General features: G+C 41.8%; 2 protein-coding genes across 5 annotated transcripts; one reads left to right on the forward strand and one right to left on the reverse strand.

Moving 5' to 3' along the window:
* The first annotated feature begins 214 nt into the window (after positions 1–214).
* Positions 215–2,538, forward strand: LOC119114982 (chymotrypsin-like elastase family member 2A). The gene is made up of 8 exons (XM_037239061.1): positions 215–298; positions 402–505; positions 686–783; positions 1,440–1,562; positions 1,702–1,838; positions 1,951–2,096; positions 2,178–2,330; positions 2,449–2,538. Exons 1-8 carry the CDS (start codon positions 259–261, stop codon positions 2,464–2,466), a joined length of 819 nt encoding a protein of 272 aa, XP_037094956.1. The 5' UTR covers positions 215–258; the 3' UTR covers positions 2,467–2,538.
* Positions 2,539–2,872: 334 nt separating this feature from the next.
* tmem51a (transmembrane protein 51a) lies at positions 2,873–8,765 on the reverse strand. 4 transcript variants are annotated; one of them, XM_037239085.1, is made up of 4 exons: positions 8,542–8,765; positions 6,172–6,264; positions 5,233–5,706; positions 2,873–4,788 (listed from the first exon to the last, which is right to left on the reverse strand). In XM_037239085.1, the coding sequence occupies exons 3-4, from the start codon at positions 5,652–5,654 to the stop codon at positions 4,398–4,400; spliced, it is 813 nt and encodes a 270-aa protein (XP_037094980.1). In that variant the 5' UTR covers positions 5,655–5,706; positions 6,172–6,264; positions 8,542–8,765; the 3' UTR covers positions 2,873–4,397. The 4 variants fall into 4 exon arrangements, with proteins under 4 accessions (XP_037094980.1, XP_037094970.1, XP_037094988.1 ...); XM_037239075.1 differs by having other exon boundaries at positions 8,494–8,765; XM_037239093.1 differs by having other exon boundaries at positions 8,420–8,765.
* Positions 8,766–10,770: the final 2,005 nt, after the last annotated feature.

Raw genomic sequence — 10,770 nt, forward strand, 5'->3', positions numbered from 1 at the left:
CTGAAATAATTTACATTTATATCATAACTGAACAGATTGCATCTGTATAATATAGGACATCGTTCTTTATGTTTAGTGTTTTGTTCTATTAACTTGTCATGAATGAACACAATTAACAAAACCAAAGAACCCAATGTTCCCTCAGAGAAGCAGTGATGGGAAAATGCTTTCACTAACCACATGTTAACCCCTCCCAGCTCGAAATCTGCGTGAATTGCGTTGTTTTTCTGAAGTTAGCCAGTTGGACACAGAGCAGCCATGAGGAAGCTGCTTCTTCTCACTTTAATGGTAGCTCACGGTAGGACTCAACTACAATTGAGTGTTACGGTTTATTGTCAAAATTTTGAGTGCATTTTGTTAAATGAAAGTAGTTTGTGCAAGTTTGTGTTTATGTCCAAAAGGAACATTCAATTGTGTTGCTGGATGCGGCCTTCCCGCCTACCCTGCTGTGCTGGGTCGAGTGGTAGCAGGAGTGGACGTCAAGCCACACAGTTGGCCCTGGCAGGTGATGTCTCACTATTGAGAGGCATTTGTCTGCATCAATTGATGATATCTGTAATAATTTTGCACTGATTTAAAGGCCACATGAGTTATTCACAGATGGGTCCTGTTTTTGCAAGTCACCATGGATCAAAAATAGGCATTTCATACTGTCTGCCTGCTACTATGTAATCGTGTTGTGCAGGTTTCCCTCCAGTCAGACAGCAGTGGGCGCTGGAGTCATGTTTGTGGGGGAACCTTGATTGCATCTGAGTGGGTCCTCACTGCGGCCCACTGCATCAAGTAAGACTGACTGAAAACTATATGAACAAGTGCACAACGCAAAAAGAACTCAGTCGGTAGGGGACAAAATGCACAATAATGCACAGAAGTACAAAATAACAAAGAAATACTTACTTGGGAGAGACAACTGTGATGGAAATCAAGCACACAATTAAACAGGACAACCAGCAAAATGCAACGTTGCGGCGGCCAGCTTCCATCTCCTTAAATAGTCAGCTCATGAGGCTGCCAAACAGGTGTGTGCCAGAGGCTCCCCCCATCCACCTGGCTCTGGCAGTGGAAAAACACTGGACAGTCAGTAACAGAACCAAGAACCATGACAGCTCCAGCAGTCAATTGCTTGTTCAGACCAAGCAGAGGGAAATAAATATGAAATCACTCAATTCTGAGGGGAAAAAAATACAATAACCTTGAAAATGTTGATTCTCAAAATCTGCATCAGATTAGATTTTTTTTAGTCTGCAGTTAGGCGATCACAATTTAGAGAGGCGAAAAATAAATAAATAAATAGACCAGTAACTTTAAAAAAAAAAACAAGTGTAAACAAGAATTACTACAAGCAGTCCTAAGTCATCATAAATATGGATCACACACAAAAAGAGTCAATATTTCTGTCTAATCTCTCAAAGGAAACACTGTCACGTACCCTCCCACAGTGGCCGTTACAACTACAGAGTGGAAATGGGTAAACACAGCTTAACGGCGAGTGAGGAGAACTCAACAGCTCGGTGGGCCGCCCGGATTATCACCCATGAAGGCTACAACATCCTGCTCAGCCGGTAACAGCATCAACACGACAGCCATCCACATGACTTCATATCAGCAGGGCCACATCCGAAAGTGAGCTCTCGTTGAGGTGTCAGAACTTTTGGTTTGACCTACAATCATTCGCTGAGGTATGTCCTGTGTTTCTTGCAGCAACGACATTGCCCTGATCAAGCTTTCTACCCCCGTGGTCTTCTCTGACACCATCATGCCATCCTGCCTCCCACAACGTGATGCCGTCCTTCCCCATGGCACTGCATGCTACATAACTGGCTGGGGTCGGTTGTCCAGTGAGTACGCAGTCAAGGGTCATGTGTCAATTGTGCTCTGCTGAGTGGCTATTCAGAAAGCTCAAGCAATAGCCCCTAGTTTTACTTAGCATGTCTGTGTTGTGTCGCTCAGCTGAGGGTGCACCAGCTGACATCCTGCAGCAGGCTCTCCTGCCCGTGATCAACCATGACACCTGCTCACAGCCCGAATGGTGGGGCGTCCTGGCAACCGACAAGATGGTGTGCGCTGGTGGAGATGGCGTCACTGCTGGCTGTAATGTGAGCTAAAAGGGAAACTGCAAATCAAGTCATCGAGATTGTAAACAAACATGTAGGATTTGTTTTGTGCATGATTGACAGGGAGACTCTGGGGGCCCTTTGAACTGCCAGAACCCTGATGGCTCCTGGACTGTACATGGTGTGGTGAGCTTTGGTTCAGGGCAGGGCTGTAACTTCTTCCAGAAGCCAACAGTGTTTACTCAAGTCAGCTCCTATCTGGATTGGATTGATAGAGTAAGCAACACATTTTGTGACTCATTTCCACATGCATAGCCAAATGTGAGGTAGATAAAAAGCTTTGTTTGAGCAAAACCAGGGTGTGTATGTAATATGTTTTCTCTTGTGTCTGCAGGTTGAGAGCAACTACTGATGCGGCTGTTCAAACTTATGTCATTTGGAAAATGGAAAACTGAAATGGTTTGATTTAAACAATAGAAAATCTTAGTTTACGGCATTGCTTCAGTTTTTTTTTGTTACGTGTTACACCCCCCCCACACACACACACCTACTGTCGAGGATGTGCAATTGCACATCATACTCCTACTGAGAAAGAAAAATATAACATGTTTCCTAGCATTACACACCCGACTATTTGCAAAAGTCCGTTTATGGGTATGTCGGCATCGTGCTGCTTTAATTTTAGAGTCGACTGCAAAGTTTCCTCTTCGCCCTTGTCTCCTTTCTTATTGTAGGAAATAAAAACATATTCAGTTTGGAGTTAGCTTAGCAGGTTTAAAAACATATATCATGTTTTCATCTTTCAAAGTAAAAGAAAACTGCAGTGAAATCTTTATTTCAATATAATACTCTCAAAATAATGTGCTTTCAGTTCACAGTGGTAACCAAAATATTTTCACAATAGATAAAAAAAACCATTGAAATGAATCCCTTAAAAATACGAAACAGCATTACATGCTTTCAGACACTCAACGGAAACACGTTTTCAGCAATTGCCATCGACAAACATTACCAGCATATTAAAATCATTATTCTGTAAAATAAAATCTTACGAGCAAATGAGGTACTCCATGACCAGAAAAAGTAAGTACAACAGAGAAAGGTTATTCCAGCAGATGTTAGTGACTCAAAGTTATTTGTTCTTTCATCCAAATGCTCGCAGTGTATAATTTTTTCCTTTCCCCAATAATGACACCACGACTCCATTCAAGCACAGGGCCGAAAAACGCTTGCAAAGTTCGATCCGTGTATTCCCATGCGTGTTCTTCTCATCTGACATTGGCAGGTAGTGATAAAACACTGCATGCTAATGGCAACATTTGGCACTGAATGGAGAGCTTTGTGCTGCAGGGCTCATTGCCAACATTGGGAGGAGAAAACAGGGTTGTGAGTCAAGTTGCGGTTGATGAGCAAGCCTTGCAGTTCGAACAGTGCAGCTGCACACTCAAAGACACTCTCTGTTGGTCAACCACAAAAGAAAAAAGGCCTATGTGATGTCTATGCCTCTGCTTTCTGAGTGCGACTGCTATTCCCGTGACGACGACTTGAAGTCGAGCCCCGTGGCTTTTCACAAGCTTCTTCTATTGTTCCCTTCTCTTTCCCAACAGGATGTTTTCAACAGAACAACTGACACTCTATTGGGAATAGCACAAGTCAGTTTGGTTGGTAGTAATGATTGAGGTAGGGGCAGTCAAGTTGCAAAGTGGGGGCTGAGACAATGGTCATGATTTCAAGAGTACATCATCGTGCGTTTGTAACAAGTAAACTGTTTGTTGTTTGGTGATGCAATAAATGTAGAGTCACGTCAACAAAGTCCTGTGGAAAAAAAAAAAGCATTCCACAACATTATGAAAATTACAAAATGTATAAATATAAATGAAAGGAGATGGTTGTCAGAATGCAGTCACAAGTATATAGAAAAAGAAAAATCCACGCTGTAATTAATAAATGTAAAGTGTTACGTGAAAAAATATTAACGAAATCTAAATCTTCTTGCTTGGAAGGTGACGCTGCAGATCACGCTGGTGAAGTTTGTTGTGCTGGGAAATATACAGTTCCAGTATAATACTGTCGCTGATTTTAGCATAATTCCCCGCTGAATTCTACTCCAGATTTGATTAAATCAAAAAGCATGTTGGTCTTAGGTAATGAGGGATGTGCTTCTTGAACAGAAGCCAACACTTGTCCAAGTTGTCTTTGTTATGAAGCTAAAAAAGCAATGATATCACCGTCACTCGGGGTGTGGGGTCAAGCCTGCAGAGACAAACATCATTCGCTCTACCAGGTGAATTCAGTGAGACTTGTTCCAAATTTGAAGATTCTATGCAGGTTTAAGAGTCATCATCAAAGTGGGGCCACCTTGCCATCATACTGTGGAGGAGGGGTGAGAGGTTCTACACTAATGCTGGCGGTCGGTTGACAATTGGGCACCTTCTCCGATTTGATTCTGCGGATTTTGATGGGGAGGAGCTTGCGGGCACTTTTACCAGGTTTCCGATTTGAGGCAGAAAGAGCTGCCGGTGCGGTGCTGGAGGTGGAGCCAAGCTGCGATCCAGGATCGGCAAGCTCTGCGCCTTCAATTTCATACCGCACCCCGTCGACCTGCACCAAGTCATCGTAGGAGGGCAGCTGGGAGGGGCTGGGCTGAAGATTACTTTGACGGACAGGGTAGTGGCCACTGCCTACTGCCTCCTCATAGGTGGGCACAGCATAGCGTTGGGGGTCTTGCTCGGCACTGCACACAGGAAATGTTGGAGTTACCATACATCTTGACATAGTATCTTGGATTGCTATCATATGCTGTTGCACACCAACATAAACCAGACAAGAGGGCCACTCCTTTGCATCGCCATTCAATCTGGTGACCAATAGCTAAATGATATCTGATGTGAACAGTAAATTAGCCAGCAAATGAGCTTTAAATGTTTCTTATTATGAACGATGAAACCTCTCACGCTGTTATGCATGGCAAAAAGAAAGACAGCCTTATTTGATTCTATCCTTGGCTACAGTGCAGAATGGAATCCTGGTTCCAATCTGAATCTGAACGAAAAAGCGAGCACCAAATAAGACACTAAAAGCATTGATTGTATTTTCACTTGTGGAGGCAGCACTTCATCAATACTGAATTACACATATTTTAACACTGTATTGTAATGTCTTTATAAATTCCACTTACGTTTCGACATCCCCATTTTCCCTGGCTGTCACGCCTCTTCGGTTCTGGGCTTCCTGGAGCATGCGCTGCTCCCTCTGCTTGTTCCTCATTCCCAGACACAAGGACAGCATCAGCATGACCACCCCCGAGGCCACCAGGACAAAGGCCACAGAGGAAGCTTTACTTTTCCTGTTCCCATAAGAATCACCTTCTCCTCCACCTGCACTACTGTTGCTGTTGTTATCGGTCGGGCTTGCAGGCACCACGCTCCATACGATCATGACAATGCCCAGTGCTACGAGTCCGACGCCCAGAGCGCAGAGTGCATACTGGGAACCAGAATTTCCATTGTTTTCATTGATGCTGCTGCTGTTGTTGTTGTTGTTGTCATTTGTGTGTCCTCTGCTGAGGGGGCTGGCTTGTCCATCCACACTGGAACGCATCTTGAGAGTCACTCCAATTCAATCAGCTGATTAAGTGCAACGTGGTCAAAAACTAGAGCGAAAAACACACAAGTAATTAGCACTTCTGTGAAAAAAACTTAAGAGCTATCTGGTGAGGCTTTGACTGGTCAAAACATCAATGTAATGCATGAAACTATGAGTTAAGAATTTGCCTCCACCCACTTTGGGCCAGATTTCATAAGAAAACCCATAAAACAAAGTGACACATAATTCCAGTCTATGCGTGTTGAAAAGTTAAATATTTGCAAGTAAGGATTTTCCACAGTGAGGAAAGACGCTGAATATGGTCAGCCGCAGCGACTGTAAAAAGACACACAACAACCAACGTGCTATATGCTATACTGGATCCAGCTACATTGAATATGGTTAATTCTGCTTAGCATCTTGGCAGCCACTGTTTTTGGCTGTATCATTTCACACTTGATGGGAGAGCAGGCACTCCACAGATCTAAATGTATGTATACCAAAGACCAAAACAGAAACAATTAAATCTTACCAAAAGACCGTGATCTCTTCTTGGCTGCTGTTGCTTGCAGTGTAGGTCATAAATCTCCTCTCATCCATGGCAGTGCCTGGGACTTGTGCCAACCTTAAAAGCATTGAAACAAATGTCTTGAAAATGTCTACTTCTTGATGAAATGATTATGCGGATCCACAAAATGTTTAATAATAAATAGCTTTAGAAGGGGACACACCATAGAAAACATTTTTTTATATTCTTTGTATGCAAATATTTGGTTCTCTGGTGTGCCAAGTCATTTTGTTTGCTTTATCCCCAATTTATTTATGAAAATGTTTCTGTGATGAGTCCATTCTTAATTTTGCAGCGTCAACAACTACGTGTACTGTAGTAAGTACCGTATTGGCCCGAATACAAGACGACCACCTCATTTTCAAGACTCAAACTTGAAAAAAGACTTTTGACTCAAGTTAAAAAAAAAAAAGACTTTTGAAACACCAAATTTAATTTTTATACAAAAAATAATTACAGTACATCTGAAACAAATGATTATAACAATACTATATTCGAGAGAAAAAGCAAGATATTTTGCCTCATTCAAATCATGCAAAAACTGTCGATCACATCTTAATATTTGAACATTTAAATACGTAAATGTGCAATCACATTTGTAAATTAATGGCTTCTGGTTTTTGAAATGTAAAGAAACCAATCCACCGTGATAAAACAACAAAATTGCAATAACTGCATTAACCATCAAAGTGAAGTCTGTAGTGTTGAATCAAATCTGAATAAGGAAAATCATTGCAATAAAATAATGCAAACTGCTACCGCTATTGTTGGGGAGCCTGAGGACTGTATAGGGGGTTGGCTCGGATAGTTATGCTCTTTTCGCCCCCAGGTGTCGGTCAGAAAACAGGAGGGAAGACGTGGTTCAGTTTGATTGCTTTACGGAATTATTGGCAAAAAAGTAACAGGCACTGTGGCTCATAGGGTCATACAGGCAAAAGGGTAATGTGTGAAGCGTGTGAAGGGTGTGTGTGGTTTGTGGGGTTCTGCAACAGACAAAAATACAACACAGAAGTCAACACTCAACCGCTGACGTCACACAACACTCGTGGACGTCACACATTACATAACTAACTGCGCGTAACGGTTCTGCTATACTAAATAACCATAAATGAAATACTCTCTGCAACACACCAAACATAAGTCATCGATCGAGACAACAAAATACATTTGCTGGCGACCGTTAGTCGCCGTGCCGCTGCATACTCTTACGATGTGAGGCAAACTTAAAAGAACGCGCAGGAGCTGTCAATCAAACGGCGCGCACACGAAGCAAACCGCGATCGGACAAACGGCACAACAGTGGACAGTAGAGTAACAATGAAATGTATAGCCTCACTTTGCATCAAAAACGCACACGATCACAGCAACATACTCAGTCGATAACAGCAACCTTAAACTTACCGTTGCGCACAAGTGAAAATGGGTATAACGAGACCCCGAATGTAAGACGACCCCCACTTTTTCAGTCTTATTTCAATGCAAAAACCATCGTCTTATATTCGGGTCAATACAGTACATTCTTGACAACAACAGACTGGGCACGCCTGGAATAATAAAATGACTGACATGCCACCACTGCAATTAAGATAGCGGACTTTTCCAAACCACTTATAAAACATTAAAGGAATCATACGTCAGGCTATCCATCCAAAGATTGGTAGACCCCCCCCAGGGCAGCAATGTCTTTTGTCATGTCAAAAAGAAAAATATTCCAATCCTTCCATCTCCCCAATCGTATTTGAATCGTACATACTTCGAATAGTAGGAAAGACCATGTGACCAAACACAATGCCTATCAGGCAGTAGATATCTAAGACGGTCAATTTGAAAATCTTCCATGAAAGCGCTCTCGCCCCACAATCAGGCCCTATATCGCTCCAGGCATCCACTGTGCAATGCACTCCACGGAGTTGGTCAGTTTAAATGCATTGGCAAACAACATGCACACACAATAGATCGCCAAAGAATGTGTGGCATGACGTGGACAGCTGAACAAAGTCTCCCAGTTATGTCAAGCGGTCTCTGTCAATGCCTGCTACCGTCTCAAAGCCATAAATAAGGCGACTCAAGTGCAATCAACAAGGAAGTAGAATGCAAAAAAAATAAGTAAATGCAAAAGTTAAAGCGATAAAATGCTACCGTCAGCAGTTCAACCCGAGTTCAGACAATCTGGACGCCCAACGCAATCAAACCCATACATGTTACGTCACACCAAGTAGCGACACACCCCGCGGTTGTTGTAAACTTTGTAAATAAAAGAAGTGGTCGTCGTATAACTTCTGGTACCGTTTGAGCTTTGGAAGAAGAAAGCGATGAGATTTTTTGTACAGTCACCTCCCGTAAAATGGTTCTCAGGATCGCCACGTTGTCTGCATTTGGTCGTCGAATGAATATGATGCTCAAATAAGTCGCCGGCAGCACATTTTAGTGGTAAACCGCCTTGGAATAAACGAGCTGCTTTTGTTTTGAATTAGACGGTTGGTTCCACAAAGAGCGCTAGAGCGAGAGACAAACACACTTCCCAGTATCAGACAGGGAAGGAGGTTGCTTGCTTCTACTTCTGGGTTAACCCTTTACTGACCTCAGCCTTAAAACTGTCAGCTTCTCCCGGGCAAATCTTTTGGTTTAAATAATATTTAATTTTTTCAAATAATAAAATCATTATCATAAAATGCATGTTGTCGGCATTGTGGACTAATGGTTATGTTTTCCGTATAATTGAGAGCTCCTGATTTCCAATCTACATTAACAAAACATTCATGTTCCGTGAACTAAATATTTGTCTTAAATCACTGGTCCCCAACCTTTTTTGTGTCCTGGCATAGAAACAACCTAATTACTGAAGTGTGATGACTACATCCAGTTTTCTTTTTTTGTTTGTTTCTGTAATTGAAGAAAATCATGCTTCACAACTGATATTGAATGTTGGTAATTGAAGCAAGGTATTGAGAGCTGTATGGTTCCGTAAGAAGTAGGACTGCTAATAATTTATTTCTAGGAAGTTGTCGACTCTTTTCTATCTTATGACGTGGCCTATCCGAAGAAGTCTTCAAAGATACTGGTATTTGTTTTGTGGGCTTACTTTTTTTTGCCTTTCTTTTTTGTTACCTTAGCTTATTTAAAAAAAATAATACTGTAATTTGAAAGGTGAGTGATAGCAATACCAGGTACTCCATACTCCTTGTGAGTTAGTGTTGAACATGCATAGTCTGAGTAGTTTTGCCTAAATAATACACTGCGCAAACTGGAACTTTAACATGCAACACATTGTGCTTGAGCAAACATTTGTTCTTCCATTAACAGTCTGAAGTATAAGCAACGTCCTGCAGAACTTACATGCCAGAAAGAGTTTACATATTTGAAAGCAAGAGTTATGTGGTGACATGAGACGATAGCATGAAAAGTAACCCACAACCTAATTAATGAAGGCCATTCTGACAAATGCTTGAAGTTCAAACCTTGGTCATTAGCCAATTGCTAGTTCTCAAACTGCCACCCGCTTTATTTTTCACGACCGCTATTTGTTTATGGACATGTCAAAAGTTGCACAAACAAATCCACCCCATTTTTCAGATGTGTTTCTCCATGACTTAAGCAAAGGCCTCTTTGACAACAATGACAAAAGCAACCTAAAGCCAAGCCACTGGATTGTATTGTTCTGGTTGGAACTGTTCTTCCCATTCACACTGTTGTCTGCCCTCTTGGCAGTTTCTGTTTTAAGTCACATGCAGGAACTGAGACAGGAAAGAACAGGGAAAAGCCTTGATTGCAGCTCGGGCTTTCCCTTGAAGCAAATAATTCAATGTACTGTATAAATTGAGCATATGTCATATGTGGTTTAAATGAAATTGTATTCGGTCAAATAAATTCACATTAACCATGCAGTAGATATTGAAATTTTTGATTTTCAAACCATACATTTGAAATTGATAGACCATGTCTTCGCTCTACAGACCATTAAAGTAGAAATAATATAGTAATAAAAGTGCCTTTTGGTTTTTCCTGTCTCTCGACAGCTGTCAAAATTAGGGCCTGACTGATATGGAGTTTTTTTAGACTCATGATACTGATATTTGGCAGGGGAAATAAAAATAGAATAAAGCACAAAGGAAAAATTTGGTTTTGTGTTAACACTGTCAGCCAGTCAGATGACGGTAAACACATTTCAGGTTGTGTCACCATTAGCAAACTTTATAGGTCATAATGACTAACAGGAGGAAGTTGCAAATTGCTAACAGGGAATTGAGAAAACCTGCAACTCATGAATGAATCATCAGAATACTGTAAAGCCCAAGCGTCATACGTAAATTGCATTTCCTCATTTACCTTTTTTTTTTTTTTCAGGTACTCTGGTTTCTTCCCGCATTTCAAAAACATGCAGTGTAGATTAATTGAACACTCCAAATTGCCCTAAGTGTGATTGTGTGTGTAAATGGTTGTTCGTCTGTGTGCCCTGCGATTGGCTGGCAAGCAGTTCAGGGTGCCCCCCCCCCCCCCCACACACACACACACACACCTGGGATAGGTTCCAGCGTGCCCACGGCCCTCATCAGTGAATAATAA

The sequence above is a fragment of the Syngnathus acus genome, chromosome 2 (genome assembly GCF_901709675.1).
Source record: "Syngnathus acus chromosome 2, fSynAcu1.2, whole genome shotgun sequence".
Lineage (NCBI taxonomy): Eukaryota > Metazoa > Chordata > Actinopteri > Syngnathiformes > Syngnathidae > Syngnathus > Syngnathus acus.

Excerpts from the sequence above, each read along its gene's own strand:
- tmem51a (XM_037239085.1), bottom strand. The coding sequence starts at position 5,654 with ATGCGTTCCAGTGTGGATGGACAAGCCAGCCCCCTCAGCAGAGGACAC. Across the intron at positions 4,789-5,232 it reads GAAAATGGGGATGTCGAAAC|TGCCGAGCAAGACCCCCAAC; the intron begins GTAAGTGGAATT and ends TCCTGTGTGCAG.
- LOC119114982 (XM_037239061.1), top strand. The coding sequence starts at position 259 with ATGAGGAAGCTGCTTCTTCTCACTTTAATGGTAGCTCACG. Across the intron at positions 299-401 it reads CACTTTAATGGTAGCTCACG|GAACATTCAATTGTGTTGCT; the intron begins GTAGGACTCAAC and ends TATGTCCAAAAG. Across the intron at positions 1,839-1,950 it reads TGGCTGGGGTCGGTTGTCCA|CTGAGGGTGCACCAGCTGAC; the intron begins GTGAGTACGCAG and ends TGTGTCGCTCAG.